Consider the following 15,619-nt stretch of genomic DNA (forward strand, 5'->3'; position numbering starts at 1 on the left):
GAAGGAAAAACTGGACTTCCTTGGGAAATCCTTTGGCTGCTTGACTGTGCATCTGTGCATGGGACTTTAAACAAAGCCTTGGCTCTGTGGGGCCCCCTTTATCTGATCTTCCCAAAAGGCACAGCATAATCTGAGCAGGTGTTCTTCTCCCTGCCAGCCTCCCTGACATCTCCAACGGGATGCGATGATCCTCCCTGGGGTCCTCACAGCATCCTGTGCTCCCCTGCATTAACCTACATTGCCACGTTACGACTGTTTATTCACTAAGATTTGGCCTTGAATTTCCACACTTCTAGGCCTGGCACCACACCTAGCACACAGGTATTCAATAATTAAGATGATCTAATCTTTCTTAAACTCAAAATTTACTTGACCAAAATAATGGTAGGAATGTAATTCTTACCTGCTCCCCTTGTCCACATGACACAAACAGTTTCTTGCCTATGTAACAACATCTTTATTACCTCTACAGAGCCCTGGCTACTCTGCAGGTCAGTTTTCTGTATTATGAAAACATCTCGCATAAATACTAATTCTATGTGGAGGGGAGAAGAGTGGAGAAAAGTATGTGCCTTAAAAACTATGACCAATTAAAAGTATCTAAAAACTTACTGTAGAAGATTCGTATAGGTGTCAAGTGTCACGTTAGATAACCAGTAACACAGTAGCAAGCAAGTCAGCTCCAGGTCTATAGAAACGTCACAAAGAGAGGACAAAGGACGAGATCCAAAGAGTTGTGGAAAGGGGAGCAGAGGTGTGGCAATATGGATTTCTTCTCTTTCCTCCGCTACCTTAAGTATGCCTAAGAACGGTGGGCTTTTTGATGTAACTCAAGGCTAGAAAAGAGAAAGATACATGTTTAGCTTGGCATTACACAGGAGTTCTGCTGGCGGAAGTTATCTTCCAAGTGGGAAAGATCCTTCAGAGCAGACCAAAAAGAAGACCTTGTCTCCACACTCCTGCCATCGCCTAAGACATCCAACCTTCCCCAGGAGTGAGAGCAGACAGGGCAGATACAGGAACCCATGATGGTCATTAGAGAAGGAATTGGTGGAGCTTGAGGAGAGTGCAGAATAAAGGAGAAAAAGAAGGGTGGTCTTAAGGGTAAAAGGACATAGTGGCAATGCCCAAGGGTGTTTCCATGGGGCAGGGTGCATGGTACAACCTGTAATTCCAAACAAAGTCTTCAGATCCATGAACGGAAGCTAGAGAGAGAAACATCCAACTAGATGAGAGACATTACTATCCCCATGCCCACTACCATGGACTCGGTGTGGACTCACAGACTACTCAAACCAAAGTAAATGTTTCACCAAATATCCTACGGGAGGCTGAGTGGACTTGCTCACTTTCTTTTGGACTGTGTCCTCTTTCCTTTCCTAGGGCAAGAGAAAAGGCTCTCAGAACATCTCTGATATGTACTAAAGATCTGGTAGCCTCGAAGAGGCCAGAATTCATGAGCTAAGGTCCCAGAATGCAGGAGTTTACAACCCAATTGTGTCTCCAACAGACAAAACAAGAACTCAGTATAAGGAATATGTTTCCCAAAACAGAGTTGTGTGGCACTGGCTGTCACCGATACAGAATTCAGAGGAGTGGATCATTAAAACTTGCTGTGCAGTGTATGAACAAGAAGTGAGTCATGAGCAAGGATCACCTTGCTGGAAATAACAGCTCCTACTCGAGATGTGCAGGGAAACAAGATTCAAGAGAGAGTAACCTGCCCAGCCATCTGGAGACCGTCATTTCTTTGGGGAACAGAAATATTTTTATGTTGCATTTTCCCACTCCTCAGGGAAACAAAATCAAAGCGCAGCCAATTTACTGAGACTCGCAGGTAAATACACAACATCTCACACAAAAACTCCCTGTGGCTGTTTGTCTTGGCAAAAATAATAAAAATTACATGGTTTTTATTATATGTGATTGGCTGCAATAATGCCTCAGATTTCCTGTAGATACAAAAAATAATAATAACGTAGTTACTTGATTGATCCTCCTTTGTTTTGGTCCTGGAAAAGTCAAATATCTGGAACAAGAGGAACTTACGCCCTAGAATATGAGCTCTATGAGAGCAGAGAATTTTCTTTATGGCTGTGTCCCAGAGTCTAGGGCAGTAGCTGATATATTTATTTCTTAAATGAATGAAAGAATGGTTCATCATATGCCCCTCACTCTCAATTTCATCCACCTGGACTACACCTTGCACTAAAAAAATAATAATCATAAAAGAAGCAACCATATCCCCAGGCCAGCATTTCTCAACACTGGCCCTATTGCCATTTGTGGGAGGGAAGGAGGGCTGTCCTGTGCCTGGCAGGATGTTTAGCCACATCCCCTGGCCTCTACTCGCTAGATGCCAGTAGCAACCCTACCCTCACTCCCCAGCTGTGGCAACCAAAAATGTCTCTAGACGTTGCCGATGTCCCCTGTGGGCAAGGCCTTCCCTAGTTGAGAATCACTGCTCTAGGCCTGTAGAGAGCTCCCAGATTGCTGACAGACCCAGAGACCTGTTGTGTTTTCCACGTTGCTCACAATGCTGAAACAGCAGCCAGGGAAAACCCTTCTCCCTGCCTACTCTGAGGTGAGCGCATCAGACAGGCCTGCAGTGAGGGCGGTGGGAGGAACCATGGGGCAATGAAAATCAGGCAGATGTCTTGAACGCAAATGAGGACTGAGATGTGGGCCCAGGCCTTATCTGTATTCGACAGGAGGAACCACTTTACGGCCATGGTGTGGATGGAGCTGGTTTTTAACGATCTCCTCTCACAAGGGCATTAAAGAATCTATATGTTGTGCAGTTGCAGGGGAACCATCAGTAGCAATCTGACTTGCAATCTGACTTGGAATCTGGCTTGGAGCACCTGCTCCTGTTCCTAATTATGAATGAGCCTGGGATTCATTAACATCTCCACATCGAGTTCAAAGGGCTCTTCAGAAAACAGGCTCTGCAATGCATTCACAAGGCCAGATACAAATGTGAGAAAGGGCACCAGCTTCTGCTCCCTAACTCTGGGTGAGCTGTGGGTCTCTCTCACACCCAATTCCCTGACAGACTCAAGATGGATCAGGGAAACACATCTCCCAGTCAGGACTCCTGCACGCATCATCTCACTTGTGTAGATTCAGTAGTTGCACATTACTTGGCATGCTATGTTTCTATCACATTTTTCTTCTTTACCAAAAAGTCCCTACTAGCCAATGCTGGCAAGGGTGCAGTAAGACATACACTCTATAATTCTGGGGGTAGGGTCAGTACGATGTGGTAACATATATCAATGGTTTAAAATGCACATGTCAGTACACCATGCATTTCTCCTTCTGGGAATATATCGCAAACAAATAATTCTAACTATAGAAAGGCTCATGTGCCCAAAACATTTGTAATTATTTAGAATAAGGAAAAAATGGAAACAACCACCTGTCTATTGACAGATATTTCGGTTTTGTATATAGTAGTATATACATTCACTGGACTAATATACGCCATTAAAATGTCACTTACAAAGAAAAGCATTATATTATACTAAAATGTTTACGCTCTGTCATTAAATTAAAAAAAGGAGAGAGAGAACATCAAATCATATCAACAGCATGATGGCAACCATGAAAATAAAAACTTTGGCATTAAAAAGTCTTCTGGAAGCAAATAGACTCCAAAAAAAAATATTAACAGTGACTGTACATGGAAGGGATATGATTTATTTATGTATCTTCTAAATTCTCTTTTTAAATTGTCTATTTTTTTAATTAAGTTTATTGGAGTAACATTGGTTTAAACTGTCTATTTCTTTAAATTTGGGAAAGAATAATTTAAAGTCAAAAGAAAAATGATAAATCGATAGCCAGGGCATAAATACATCCCCTCCATATTCTCTTTATCCTGGTATTTTTTCCCGGCTTTATTGAGATATAATTGACATATAACATTGTATTAGTTTAAAATGTACAATGTGATGGTTTAATACATGTACATAATGCGAAATGATTACCAAAGTAAGGTTAACACATCCTTCCCCACATATAATTGCCATGTTGTTTTTGTTCTTATGGCAAGAACATTTAAGATCTAGTTTCTTAGCAACTTTCAAGTATAAAATACAGTATTGTCACCATGCTGTACATCAGATCCTCAGAATTTATTCATCTTATAAATAGAAGTTTGTACTTTTTGATTAACACATCCTGATTTCCCCCAAACCACCCCCGCATCTCCCCAGCAAACACTGATCCACTCTCTTTTTCTATGAATCCAGCTTTTATAGATTACCTATATAAGTGAAATTATACAATATTTGTCTTTCTCTGTCTAACTTATTTCACTTAGCATAAGGCTCTCAAGATCTATCCATATTGTTGCAAACAGCAGGGTTTCCTCCTTTTTACGGCTAAATAATATTCCATTTTCTTTATCCATTCATCTAACAAAGGACATTTAGGTTGTTTCCAAGTCTTGGCTACTGTGAACAATGCTGCAAGAAACATGGGATGCAGCTATCTCTTTGAGATAGTGATTATTTCCTTTGGATATATACCCAGACGTGGGATTGCTAGATCATATGGTAGTTTGATTTTTAATTTCTTGAGAACCCTCCATGCTGTTTTCCTAGTGGTTGTACCAATTTACATTCCCACCAGCAGTGCACAAGGGTTCCCTTTTCTTCACGTCCTTGCCAGCATTGATTTCCTGTCTTTTTGATAACAGCCATTCTAACAAGTGGGAGGTGACATCTTACGGTTTCGATATCCATTTTCCCGATAATTAGTGATGCTGAGCATCTTTTCATGTACTTGTTGGTCATGTGTATATCTTTTGAAGAAAAATGTCTATCCAGGTCCTTTGCCCATTTTTAAATCAGGTTATTTGGTTTTCTGCTGTTCAGTTGTATTAGTTGTTTCTATATTTTGGTTAATAACTCCTTATCAGATACATGGTTTGCCAATATTTTCTCCCATTCTGTAAGTTACCTTCTCATTTTTTTGATGGTTTTCTTTGCTATGTGGAAGCTTTTTGGTTTTATATAGCCCCATTCATTTATTTTTGCTTTTGTTGCTTGTGCTTTTGGTGTCATATCTAAAAAATCATTGCCAAGACCAATGTCAAAAGCTTTTGCCATATGTTTTCTTCTAGGAGTTTTATGGATTCAGGTTTTACATTTAAGTCCTTAATCCATTTCAAGTTAATTTTGTTAGTGGTGTAAGAAGGGGTCCAATTTCATCCTTTTGTATGTGAATACCCAGTTTTCCAAACACCACTTACTGTAAAGACTATCCTTTCCCCTCACTGAATTACTCTAGTTTATCTTTGTCTATAGAACTTATCACAGTTGTATCTTAATCTCCATATTATTTTTCTCCCCCAACTAGAACTCCATAAGGCTCCATAAGAGTAGGCAAGTGCCTGTTATGTAACAGGTGCTCAATTAATACATTTTGTTGAATTGAATGTACAAATGAGACTGTAGGGTTTTTTCCCCTCAATCAGTAAAACAAAAATGTTGTTCCCAGTGAACTTTCATACACGTGTGGTGAGACAGTAATTGGCACAACCACATGGGAAAACCAGTCACATCTCTGAAAGCTGAACATTCGCCTATCTTATGACCAGTTAATTCTACATGTAGGTGTGCACCAGAAAAATGCATACATAGATTCACCAAGAGACATGCCTAAGAAGTGCCTTTATGTAATAGCCAAAACCAAGAAACTATCCAAATGTCCTTCAATAACAGAACAGGTAAATACATTATGGCATAGTCACACAGCAATGAACATGAGCAAACTACAGCCAAACACAACAATGTATCACAAATTTGATATTGAACAAAAGAAGCCAGACCAAAAACGCAAACAAAAAATCCTTATGATTCCATTATAAAAGTACAAAGGCGGCAAAAGTAATCTATAGTGGTAGAAGTCAGGGGAGTTTTCACCTGGGAGGGGGACAGGTAGTGACTGCAAGGGGCACAGAACAGACTTCTCAAATGCTGATAATATTCTGTCTTGGTCTGCTTGCTGGCTATATGGGTGTGTTTACTTTGCGAAAGTGCACCAAGGGTCCCTTAATGATTGGTACCCTTTGCTCTATGAATGTTCTACTCCAACAAAACGTACTCCCCACCAACCCAGGGCTGCTGAAGACAGGGAATCTTTTCTGATTATCTATCCACTTGGTACAAACCTTGACCTAGAGCCCTGACAAGGCTAAACTCACCACATTTCGGCATTCATACGCATCAAGTCCTATCTCAATTGTACAGACCAGCACCCTCCTGTTGGCAGTGTCTGGGTCTCTAAACTCCATCATAATAGCCAAGGCCACCCATGTACATCAGTAAGAGTAGAGGTAAGCTGAAGTGGCTTGACCTCCAGACAGATTCAGAGATGAATGCTCATGCAACTTTCCCACAGAGACATGGCTCAGGTCACAGTGCCTCTGGCTGTCCAGCTTGCAAGGACTGCTCTGGTTCTTTTGTAGATCAGGCCTTTTCCTTTGCAAAGTAACCCTCAACAGGTCCCTGACCAACAAACACCCCTTCTTCTTCACTTTGTCTCAGACAAGAAGCCCATAGACTCCAGAGGACAGGAAACAGGTTTGTTTTTCTCCCTGCTGCCTCCGAAATGGCCAGCACAGTACCCGGTACATAGTAGCCTAGCCAATAAGTATCTGCAGTATCAATGTGTGAATACGTGAACAAACAAACATAACCAACCTGTGTACCAGGATCTGGATACTAGTATGGCAAGGATCTAGGTCCAGAATGACCATAGAAAGAAAAAATATATTTTTGAAAACACATACATCTTTCTGAGGAAAAAGTTTTAAACCACCAATCCGGTTATATAAAAATCACACAATTTATCTAACACCAGTAAAAACAGCATGCTTTTATCTTCACCATGGACAGCAATTTTATTCTCTCACTCATTGAAGGTGACAAAGGCCTTATTCAAGATGGCTAGTCAAAGGTCACAGACCAGGTCCAGAGTCATGGCAGCACTAGCTGGCTCAGATGGAAGTGATGCCTTGGCCAAATAAAAGTGCTGGACACCAATGAACCAAGCCCACCAAACTCACAAAGGAACCAGCATGTCCAATGAACATAGAAAAATATGGAAATATCCCATTATCCCTTAACAATGGGGTATGGAAAAATCGCATAGCCATATAAATCTGTTCATATCCAGCCCTTATCCCTCAGACCTTATCTGTGCTTCCATCTGTCACCTCCACACCCAAGGGAATCCTCCTATGAAAGTAAACATTCTTTATTACATGTACCATTCCTCATCTACTTCAGGCTTTTAGCATTACTTAGGCTTCAATACTCACTTCTCTACAAACTAAAGCCAGCATCAGAGTCAATTTCCTTCAGTTCATCTGTGCACAAAGCATGTCAGTTCAGCTAGAGAAGTCAGACCAGTGTTGGCCCCTTTGGAGACAGGAATAGTTGTTGAGATGATCTCCTAGGACTTTGTCACGTAGAATGTCCCATATCAGTTCCACTCTGCTCACGTGCACAAGCGTCTCTTAATGCCCTAGAAGCCGAGGAAGAACCAAATGTTCTTCTACTCCAGGAGAACCTCATGATAATGGCTGCTGCCGAGACCCATGCAGATACAGACACTAGAAAGCAAGAACTTCCTTTCTACTGATGGCAATGGTAGCCTTGTTGGCACAAGGAAAAAAATAATGCACTCATGATAATTTACTGCAAGACAAAATGTTCATTTTGTCTAAAATTTTATTTCTCATTGGAGCTAATGGTGTTGGCTATTTGGGATGAATAATAATTTTCCAGGATTTTTCTGAAAATACAATCTGAGAACTACCTGTGTCAGAATTACCTGGACTTATACAGGTTCCTAGGTGCCACTCTTGACCTATTGAAGATTATGCTTGGTACTAGGAGGCTGAAACCCACATTTAAACAAGCCCCAACAGTGATTTTTCAAGATTATAAAGACGTAAGTCTGAGAACCATTACTCTAACACCTCGCTCTGCACATCTTCCCTTTTTGCCTTGGCCATGGCCAGTCATCTCAATTTGGCCTAGCCACTGTCAGAACTGAATTAAGAGTGATTCCATCTACATAGTGGAACAGAAAAGGTAGAGCAGAAATAGAAAAGTGGAGGCTTCTGCTCTCAGCATATTTGTTTTCTCTGTGTTTTATCTGTGTATTTTATCGGTGAGCGAAGATTGCCTGGAACACCTGCAGTAAGTTCTGCTTCCCTATTCCAATCACAGGCACCAACGGACTTCACATAAATGTCTGCTCACCCTCCACATAATTATACTGCGGAATGTTGGCAGTGCCCTCTGTAGTGTGACGTGTCACAGATCACACAGGAAGAGTTTGCAAATTATAACAAATACTTGTATAATATGTCCTTCCTTCCTCCCTTCCCCACTGGGCCAAAGAAAAGTCCTTTTTAAAGGATCAAGGGAGAGCATCATCTGAGGGACCTATTTGCATAGTATCATAAGAAAAGCAACCCAATCAAGTTAATTTGGACATTAGCGTTATCCCTCCAGTAGAATCTCCAATAATTCACATCACGAGTTTGTGAATGCACCTTTCCTCCTCCCTCCCAAAAAGAGCATTATCCTAGTATCTGTCAAAGTAAAGTTGGGAGGACCCAGACCCAGGAGCCATGAAATGTCACATACTATTCAGCAATCTGACATGGTACCGAAGGAACTGAATGCATGTTGTCTCTCACCCTAAACTGTGACCCTTGAAGGTGGAAATCCTGGTTTTCATCTTTAGCTTCCAAGCCTGGTATCAGCAATGGTAGTGGGGAAACAGGCATGGGGAGGAGAGCAAGGAGCAGCTCATATATACCAGTTTCATTTTTGAAAGATAAACTTCACATATCATTACTTTATCCAAGAAATTCTATGGTACCCTTATTTCCAAACAGCAATGGGACTTGTAGGAGCTCTGCAGCCCAGGACACTTGACCACAGAGGAAAGGAGAAACTCATGGGCCACAAACACTAGAGGGGTAGGAAGTATTTTTTTTGAAAGAGGAACTCAAGGCAAGCAATATTTACACAACAAAGATGGCTACAGAAGACCACACAGAGACACAAAGAGGGAAGACAAAAGAACAGGCCATCCTTCCACGTAAGAACATACCCTATCTGTGTACCTCACTTGTCGCAGGTGACTCATTTCGCTGCCCCCAAAACGTGTGTTAAACTGAAAATGTGCAAACCATGTTCTTAAATAAACTGGCAGAGGTCTTTCCCACTTTGAGATGTTTGGACCAGCACTTTGCACTCACTGCCTCGAAGACAAGTGCCTCCTCTCCTCGCCTGGTTCACTCCTGTCATCCGACATAGCTCAGCTGCAATGTCTTTCCCAGGGAGCCATTCCTGGACCAAAAACATTCATTAGCCCCTTCCCTTCCCATTCTTTGAACATTTGTACCTCTACCTTGTAGCACTTTTCTGAATGATTACTCGTGATTGTTTATCTGTCTGCCACCGTAGAGCCTAAACATCAGGAGGATAGAAACCTCACCTGTCTTCTCCACCACCACCAAGGCCTGGCACACAGCTGGCCTATGGGGAACATTTCTGTATCAACAAACCATCATGACCTGTGTTAACTACCTCTTGGTGTTTGAATTTTCCTGAACCATGGCTAACCTGCAGTGAATTATAGGTCCTCTGATGGCTTGTAATGATCTGGAACTGAGGAGCTGGGCCTGTGATAGAAGGAACAAAGGCCTGGCCAGTCTTCCTAAGTACTTTTCTATTGATTCTAAAGCCAACAAAAAACATTTGCTAGACCCCATGAACAGTGAAGCAGAAAAGACAGCCTGGGACCACTCTGTGGGACAAGATGAAGTTTTTACCTTTTGAGGTGGGCTGGAGGCACCTGGATCAGAGCTTAGCATTAAAAGTGAAGCCAGTTAGGGCTTAGTCAACATAACAGGGCTCCCTGGGGAGTTCTTCACATAACTAGGGTTTTAGGCACAGCTGGGCACAAACCACCTCTCAAAATTCATAATGGGAGTTGCCAGTTTCAGGAGAGGTCCAGTGATAATGTGAAATATGAAGAGAAAGATTTCTGTGCCAGGAGCTGCAACTGGAAAATGATAGACTGGACCATATGGAACCTCACATGGCCTCCCAGACTGGCAAAGAATGGCGTGAAAATAAGCTCAAGGATAGCAAGTTTCCCCAACATTTCTCTAAGACATGAGACAGAAAGCAATGTCTTCAGCTGTGTGCCAACAACCCACCCACGCTCACAGAGCAGAAGTTAAGAGAAGTTGAATCTCAGAAGCAAATTATAATAACAGGAATGCCAGCCACTGAAAGACCATGAGCACCTACTTTGATGAGCTCACTCAGTCCTCCTCAAAACCCCACAAAGTAGGTAGCATCACTCCAGTTTTACGGATGAGGAAACTGGCAAGACTGGAATGTGAACTCTGGTTAAAAGTGGGCCCTTGACTGTGACGTGACTCAGCCTCAAGAGCTTTGAGTATCTGGTTTCAAATATATTGAGTAAATGAATAAGAAATGCCTTATTATAAAATATTCAATTACTAGCATTACTTTGTCTCCTCTAGCAAGATAAAATAGTTGAGCTAACGATTAGGTCCCCCTCCTCTAGGGGAGTATTACAGGTGCAATGATCCATTTAGGATCGCTTCTTGCCTTTGAAAATAATCTTATCAACATATAGGGGAGTGTACATCCTCTCAGCAACCTAATTCAGCTGAAGTACTGTGGGGTCAGTGTTTGAGGAGGACCAGGAGAAGCAGGGGAACTCAGCCTGGGAAGGTCAGCTGGGACAAGATGCTCTGCCGTCCTTGCCAGTCAAGAACTAGGTTTTCCCTGGCAAGGGCAAACTGAAGGTAAGGACCGAAAACTCAAAAATGGTCTTAGGCCTACCAACTTTCAAACTGTCCTTTTATAATGATTCCTGTGAAATAATTATTTCTATCAGTGGTCACCTCAAACAGGGGATTTAAGAGAGTGGGTTCATTAAAGAGAGCCAGGATCACAAACTCATTTAAGTCTCCTTGAACCTGTTTAATCAAAATGATTTTCTGCTACTCTCTATTACAAACCGAGTTTCTGTGGTGACAGATTAATGACTGATCCACTAAGCCATACCACATCTCTTGTCACCAACCCCCCCATCTGAGCCAGCCACTATTCTATCAATAAGCCCCACTTGCCCTTGAAACTCATTATAGCTGAGCTGTTAAGATCAAATGAGTAGATCAGATGCTCACTGACACTCCAGTTCTGCTACAGAGACCACCAAATCCCACAGAATGTGCACCAGAAGGAAAAAGAATGTGGGCTGGTCCTTGTAGTCTCATTAGAATTACAAACTCAGGTCACTCGTAGTGAAATAAATGTCAGGCAAGGCAACACTTCTGATTCTTTGGGCCTGCTAAAGGTAATTATCCTGGAATTAAATGTCAGGGCTAATTTCATGTGTGCAAAAGAAAGAAAATGTTATGTTTGATGTAAGCAACATTATTTTAATTAAATGAGACGCTAATTATTAGCAGAACATAAGCCCTGATGTGACCCTTCCAATAAACTGTGTCTACTGGCTTCCCATTCTACTTTGTCTCAACCTAAGGTTCTTCATTGATTGCCACCAGACATAAAGCAGGAAAGACCTGCAATGTGATATCAGTGGAGGCCCACACCCAAAATCCACTCCACGCTTGACTGGCTGCCGTGCATAGGGAGCGTATAAAATTGGACTGCCTGGTTCCAGTCTAGGCTCCTCCACAGCCCAGCTCTGTAACTCTGGGCAAGAGACAACCTCCCAGCAAATTGGGGAGAATAACTGTATTTCTCTCCTAGGATTATTATGAATTAAGCCAATTAATATATATAAAGTACCTTAAACAATACCTGGCACACTAAGTGCTTCATTAATGTTAGGTGTTATATAACTAGAACATATGAACTTTATAAGAAAAAAAAAAACACTTATTTTTTTAAAAAAGACAAAACAGAATAAATAAGGAAGAAACATGTGATGGCACAAGAATTTCATCGAGGAGACAAGAGGTTACCTGAGTAAAGAGATCACATTATTTATCTTGCTCAGCCTTATAGCCAACTGCGCTAGCACATGGTAGACAGTCAAATATTTATTGGAATAAATGAACGTACAAATGAATGTAAGAATAAACAGAGAAAATTTTCCTTACAGGAATGGTTATGGAAAGCCAAATAAGATTCAGAAAAAAAAAATCAGGAAAACGGCTATGGCATCTTGACCCCTCAACCTCAAACCACAGAAAAGTTAAACGCATGACAGTTTGAAGTAGGAAATTATTGTACAACTTAATACAAACATCTGTCCTTCTTTATCTTCTCCTTCTTAATAATGTACTTGTGCAAAAGTCTGGGTCTCCATCTGGCCCAACCATCCCAATTACTAGTCTTTATAAAAAGAATGATGAGCTATGTAATTGGAAAATTATATTAATTAAAAAAAAAAAAGAACAATGACCAATCCAATACATCTTAGGAGCAAACATCTCCTAACATCTGAATTTTATGTTTCTTCTGGATCCATCACTCCAGGTAACAAGACATGGAGAAGTTCTGAAATTTTTACTTCCGGGAAAAAAGAGATAGCCAGTATTTGTGTACCTAGAGCAAGAGGACCGCTTCAAAGTGCTAAGTCCACGGTATCAGGTCATCTCTGGCAATGTTACAGCACACTCAACAGGCAGGGGAACATGGAAAACACAGCCTGCCATAATTTCTATTTCAAAGTTAGCCCAATAACACCACCAGTAGGCATCATCAACTTTCTAAAGGGAGTCCCTAGTTTTCAGTTTCACAAGTTCAAAAATCACTTCTAAATCTCTCTTCCAACTGCAAAAGAACTGATAAGCATCATAACAACAATCTCAGGGCAGTCTTTCAAAGTCATCAGTGACTTCAACAAAACAACTAAAACAATGGCAGAGAAGCTGAGTTCTGTCCACCTTAAGCAAGGCCTGGCTCAATGAAAACTATCAGGCTGGCTGAGCAACTGTACTAGTGGGGGCTTTGTCCATTGTCCAGTGAACAGCTGATTTCTATACGAAGCAACCTTTCAATCCCTGGTCGCGGAGGACTGAGGCTTTGCAGTTATTCCAAGTAAATTACCCAAATGAAGACACTTGGAGTTGGCCTAAAAGATTATCTAGTTTGAGTTGTTCAACACCTGAAAAAGGTTAATGGCATTAAACTATGTCTGAGCCACAGCTAGCACCAGAAGACCCCATGAAGCATATAAACTGATTGATGATTGAAGATCTTTGGGATTTTTTAAACATTTTTAGATGTTTTTAGTGATATAATGAGTTAAATTATTTTAAAAGAAATGATATTGCTTAAAATATTAGTTTCATACCTAAAATTGCTCCAGGAACAGAAAAGTAGCACATTTGAACAGAGCAGCTTTTCTCTTTTTGTTACATTTTGGACACTTTTACAATATTTAAGGTGGTATTTCTTAAACATCATAAGAATTACCTAGAATGTTTGTTTAAAATATAGATTTCCAGTACCTATCCCAGAAATGTGGAATCATAATTCCCAGGGGAAGGGGCTGGGTGCTGTCATTTTACAAACATCCCCAGTAAGCTTCATGATCAGTCAGGTTTGGAAAATACTGACCCAAGGATAAAAAAAAAAAAAAAATCACCATTTGCAAGAAAGATGAGAAATGAAGAAAAGCCCAATTTTTAAAATTTAAAGATGGGAAATAAGAATAATTTCATGATTATGGTACATTGAGGCTAGAACCCCTTGAACAGGCACGAAAACACAGAAAACCTTTCCGCTCGGCCAAAGACCACAGCTGTTCTCAATTTGACCCAGCTGCCATGTGAACCAAGCTGTAGGCAAAGGGGCCCCTTCTCTACACCTGGCCAAATCCGCCTATCTCTAGTATCTGCCTTGTTCCTCAACTCTAAAATGTAATGATAAACAAAAAAAGCAAAATGACTTCTATTCTATGTGAGTCCACGAATAGAAGCCTCTTTAGAACATCTTTTTTCAGTCATAAGCAAAGGTAATCAGTGCAGGGCTCCTCAGAGCTGATCAGAAAGGGGATTGAAGACGGTTATAACAGGGCAGGTCAGATATAGGGCAGGGGAGGGCAAGGAGAATATCTGCTGCAAAATTAAGACACTCCTCCAATAACTATAGAGGCTTAATGAAAGTATCTGAAAACCCCTTTCAAAGAGAAACAGCCCACAGTCAACTAGAAGGACAGGGGAAGAAACAGAGAGGAGACAGAAGTAAATCCCCACCCAAGGCTATGGTTGCACCTGCTCCTCTGGAGTGGGACCTGAAGAGATGCTCTTTATAAAGTACAAGAAAACATCTAGATTCATTAAAATCCTCAGACTTTCCTTCTACAAGGGCTGGAGATACCTGGAATGAGGCTGACTTAAGGAGGTGACTGTCACACATCTCCCACCTCCAAGAGCCCTGTGACAAGAACAGGGCCTAAACGGTACTGGTCTCTCTCAATGGCAGGAATTCCTAGTGTTAAGTATCACAAAACTTCCTTCCTACTCCCCTAGAGGCACCTGGCCCCAGCCACTGGGGGCAGCCTGTGAAAGAACTGGCAGCAGCTCTCACAGCACAGAGGGGATGCCATCTTGCTGGAAACACTGCGCCAGGTTCGTCTTGCCCGACATCCTGTTGGGCTTATCTGGGCAGTAGCATACAGCTTTGGAGCAGAAACAGGTAGAAGATGTGCCCCTGGGTGCCCAGGAATAGCTTTCTCCCCTGCCGGGGCTCCCAAAAGGAGCAAACTTCTGCCACTGGGCTTCTCTTCAGCGTTCGGATCTAACTGCATGAGCTGCCTCTTTTTCCCTTCCTCTAAAGACGCCAAAAGTCAAACCCACCACACTCCCTTCTCCCATCATTTTATCAGGCCCGTTGCCATGACCCTCCAAACCTCCTATAATACCTGGTTCCCTAATAAACCTAACCTCTACAGCAGAGATTTTTCTGGCATACCCTAGAGATAGTCCCAATCACTGCTGCCCCAGGGAGGTTCTTTGGGGGGCTTGGCAAAGTCAACCACCACCAATTGGAAAACTCAAAAGCGTAAGGAGCCTCCCTCCACAGCAGCTGCTGTTCATACCATGTGTGGTGCAGTCACCTCCCCCAGTCCTACACACACCTAAGACCGCAGGTAACAGGCACAGAGCATCAAGCCTTCAAAGTTCTCTTTAAAGTTCTTCTCAGGCAAGACGCAGCCAGGAACCCGGAACCAACAAGCTGCCCTGAGCGGTCTGCACCAGTCCACTCCCCGCCCTGCTTCAAAGGCCCCTCTTCAGAGGCTCGCCTGCCCGCAGGCCCGGGCGGCGGCGGTACTCACGTCTCGAAAGCGGTTCCAGTACTTGTCCCGGTCGTACTGGGAGACGGTGCTCAGCCACTGGTCATTGTCTAGGAAATTGCCGTTGTTGGGCTCCGCGGCTCCGGCGAGCGCTTCCAGGTGCCGGCTCTCCACCTGCAGGAAGCACCACGCCGCGGCGGCCGCCGCGAGCACGGCGATCGCTGGCATCTGCGGGGCAGGCAGGGGGTACGCAGGGCGGTGAGCCGGGGGG

At 42.4% G+C, this 15,619-nt stretch overlaps 1 protein-coding gene across 1 annotated transcript in view; it reads right to left on the reverse strand.

Annotated features, from left to right (window-relative positions):
* Positions 1–15,606, reverse strand: part of SPOCK1 (SPARC/osteonectin, cwcv and kazal like domains proteoglycan 1) — a 479,285-nt gene extending 463,679 nt beyond the window's left edge. Inside the window, exon 1 of the mRNA XM_011362367.2 lies at positions 15,391–15,606. Coding sequence (XP_011360669.1) covers positions 15,391–15,576 — 186 coding nt within the window. The 5' untranslated portion in view covers positions 15,577–15,606. The remainder of the gene's footprint in view (positions 1–15,390) is intronic.
* Between the last annotated feature and the right edge of the window lie 13 nt (positions 15,607–15,619).

Source organism: Pteropus vampyrus, unplaced genomic scaffold (assembly GCF_000151845.1).
Source record: "Pteropus vampyrus isolate Shadow unplaced genomic scaffold, Pvam_2.0 Scaffold74, whole genome shotgun sequence".
Classification (NCBI taxonomy): Eukaryota; Metazoa; Chordata; class Mammalia; order Chiroptera; family Pteropodidae; genus Pteropus; species Pteropus vampyrus.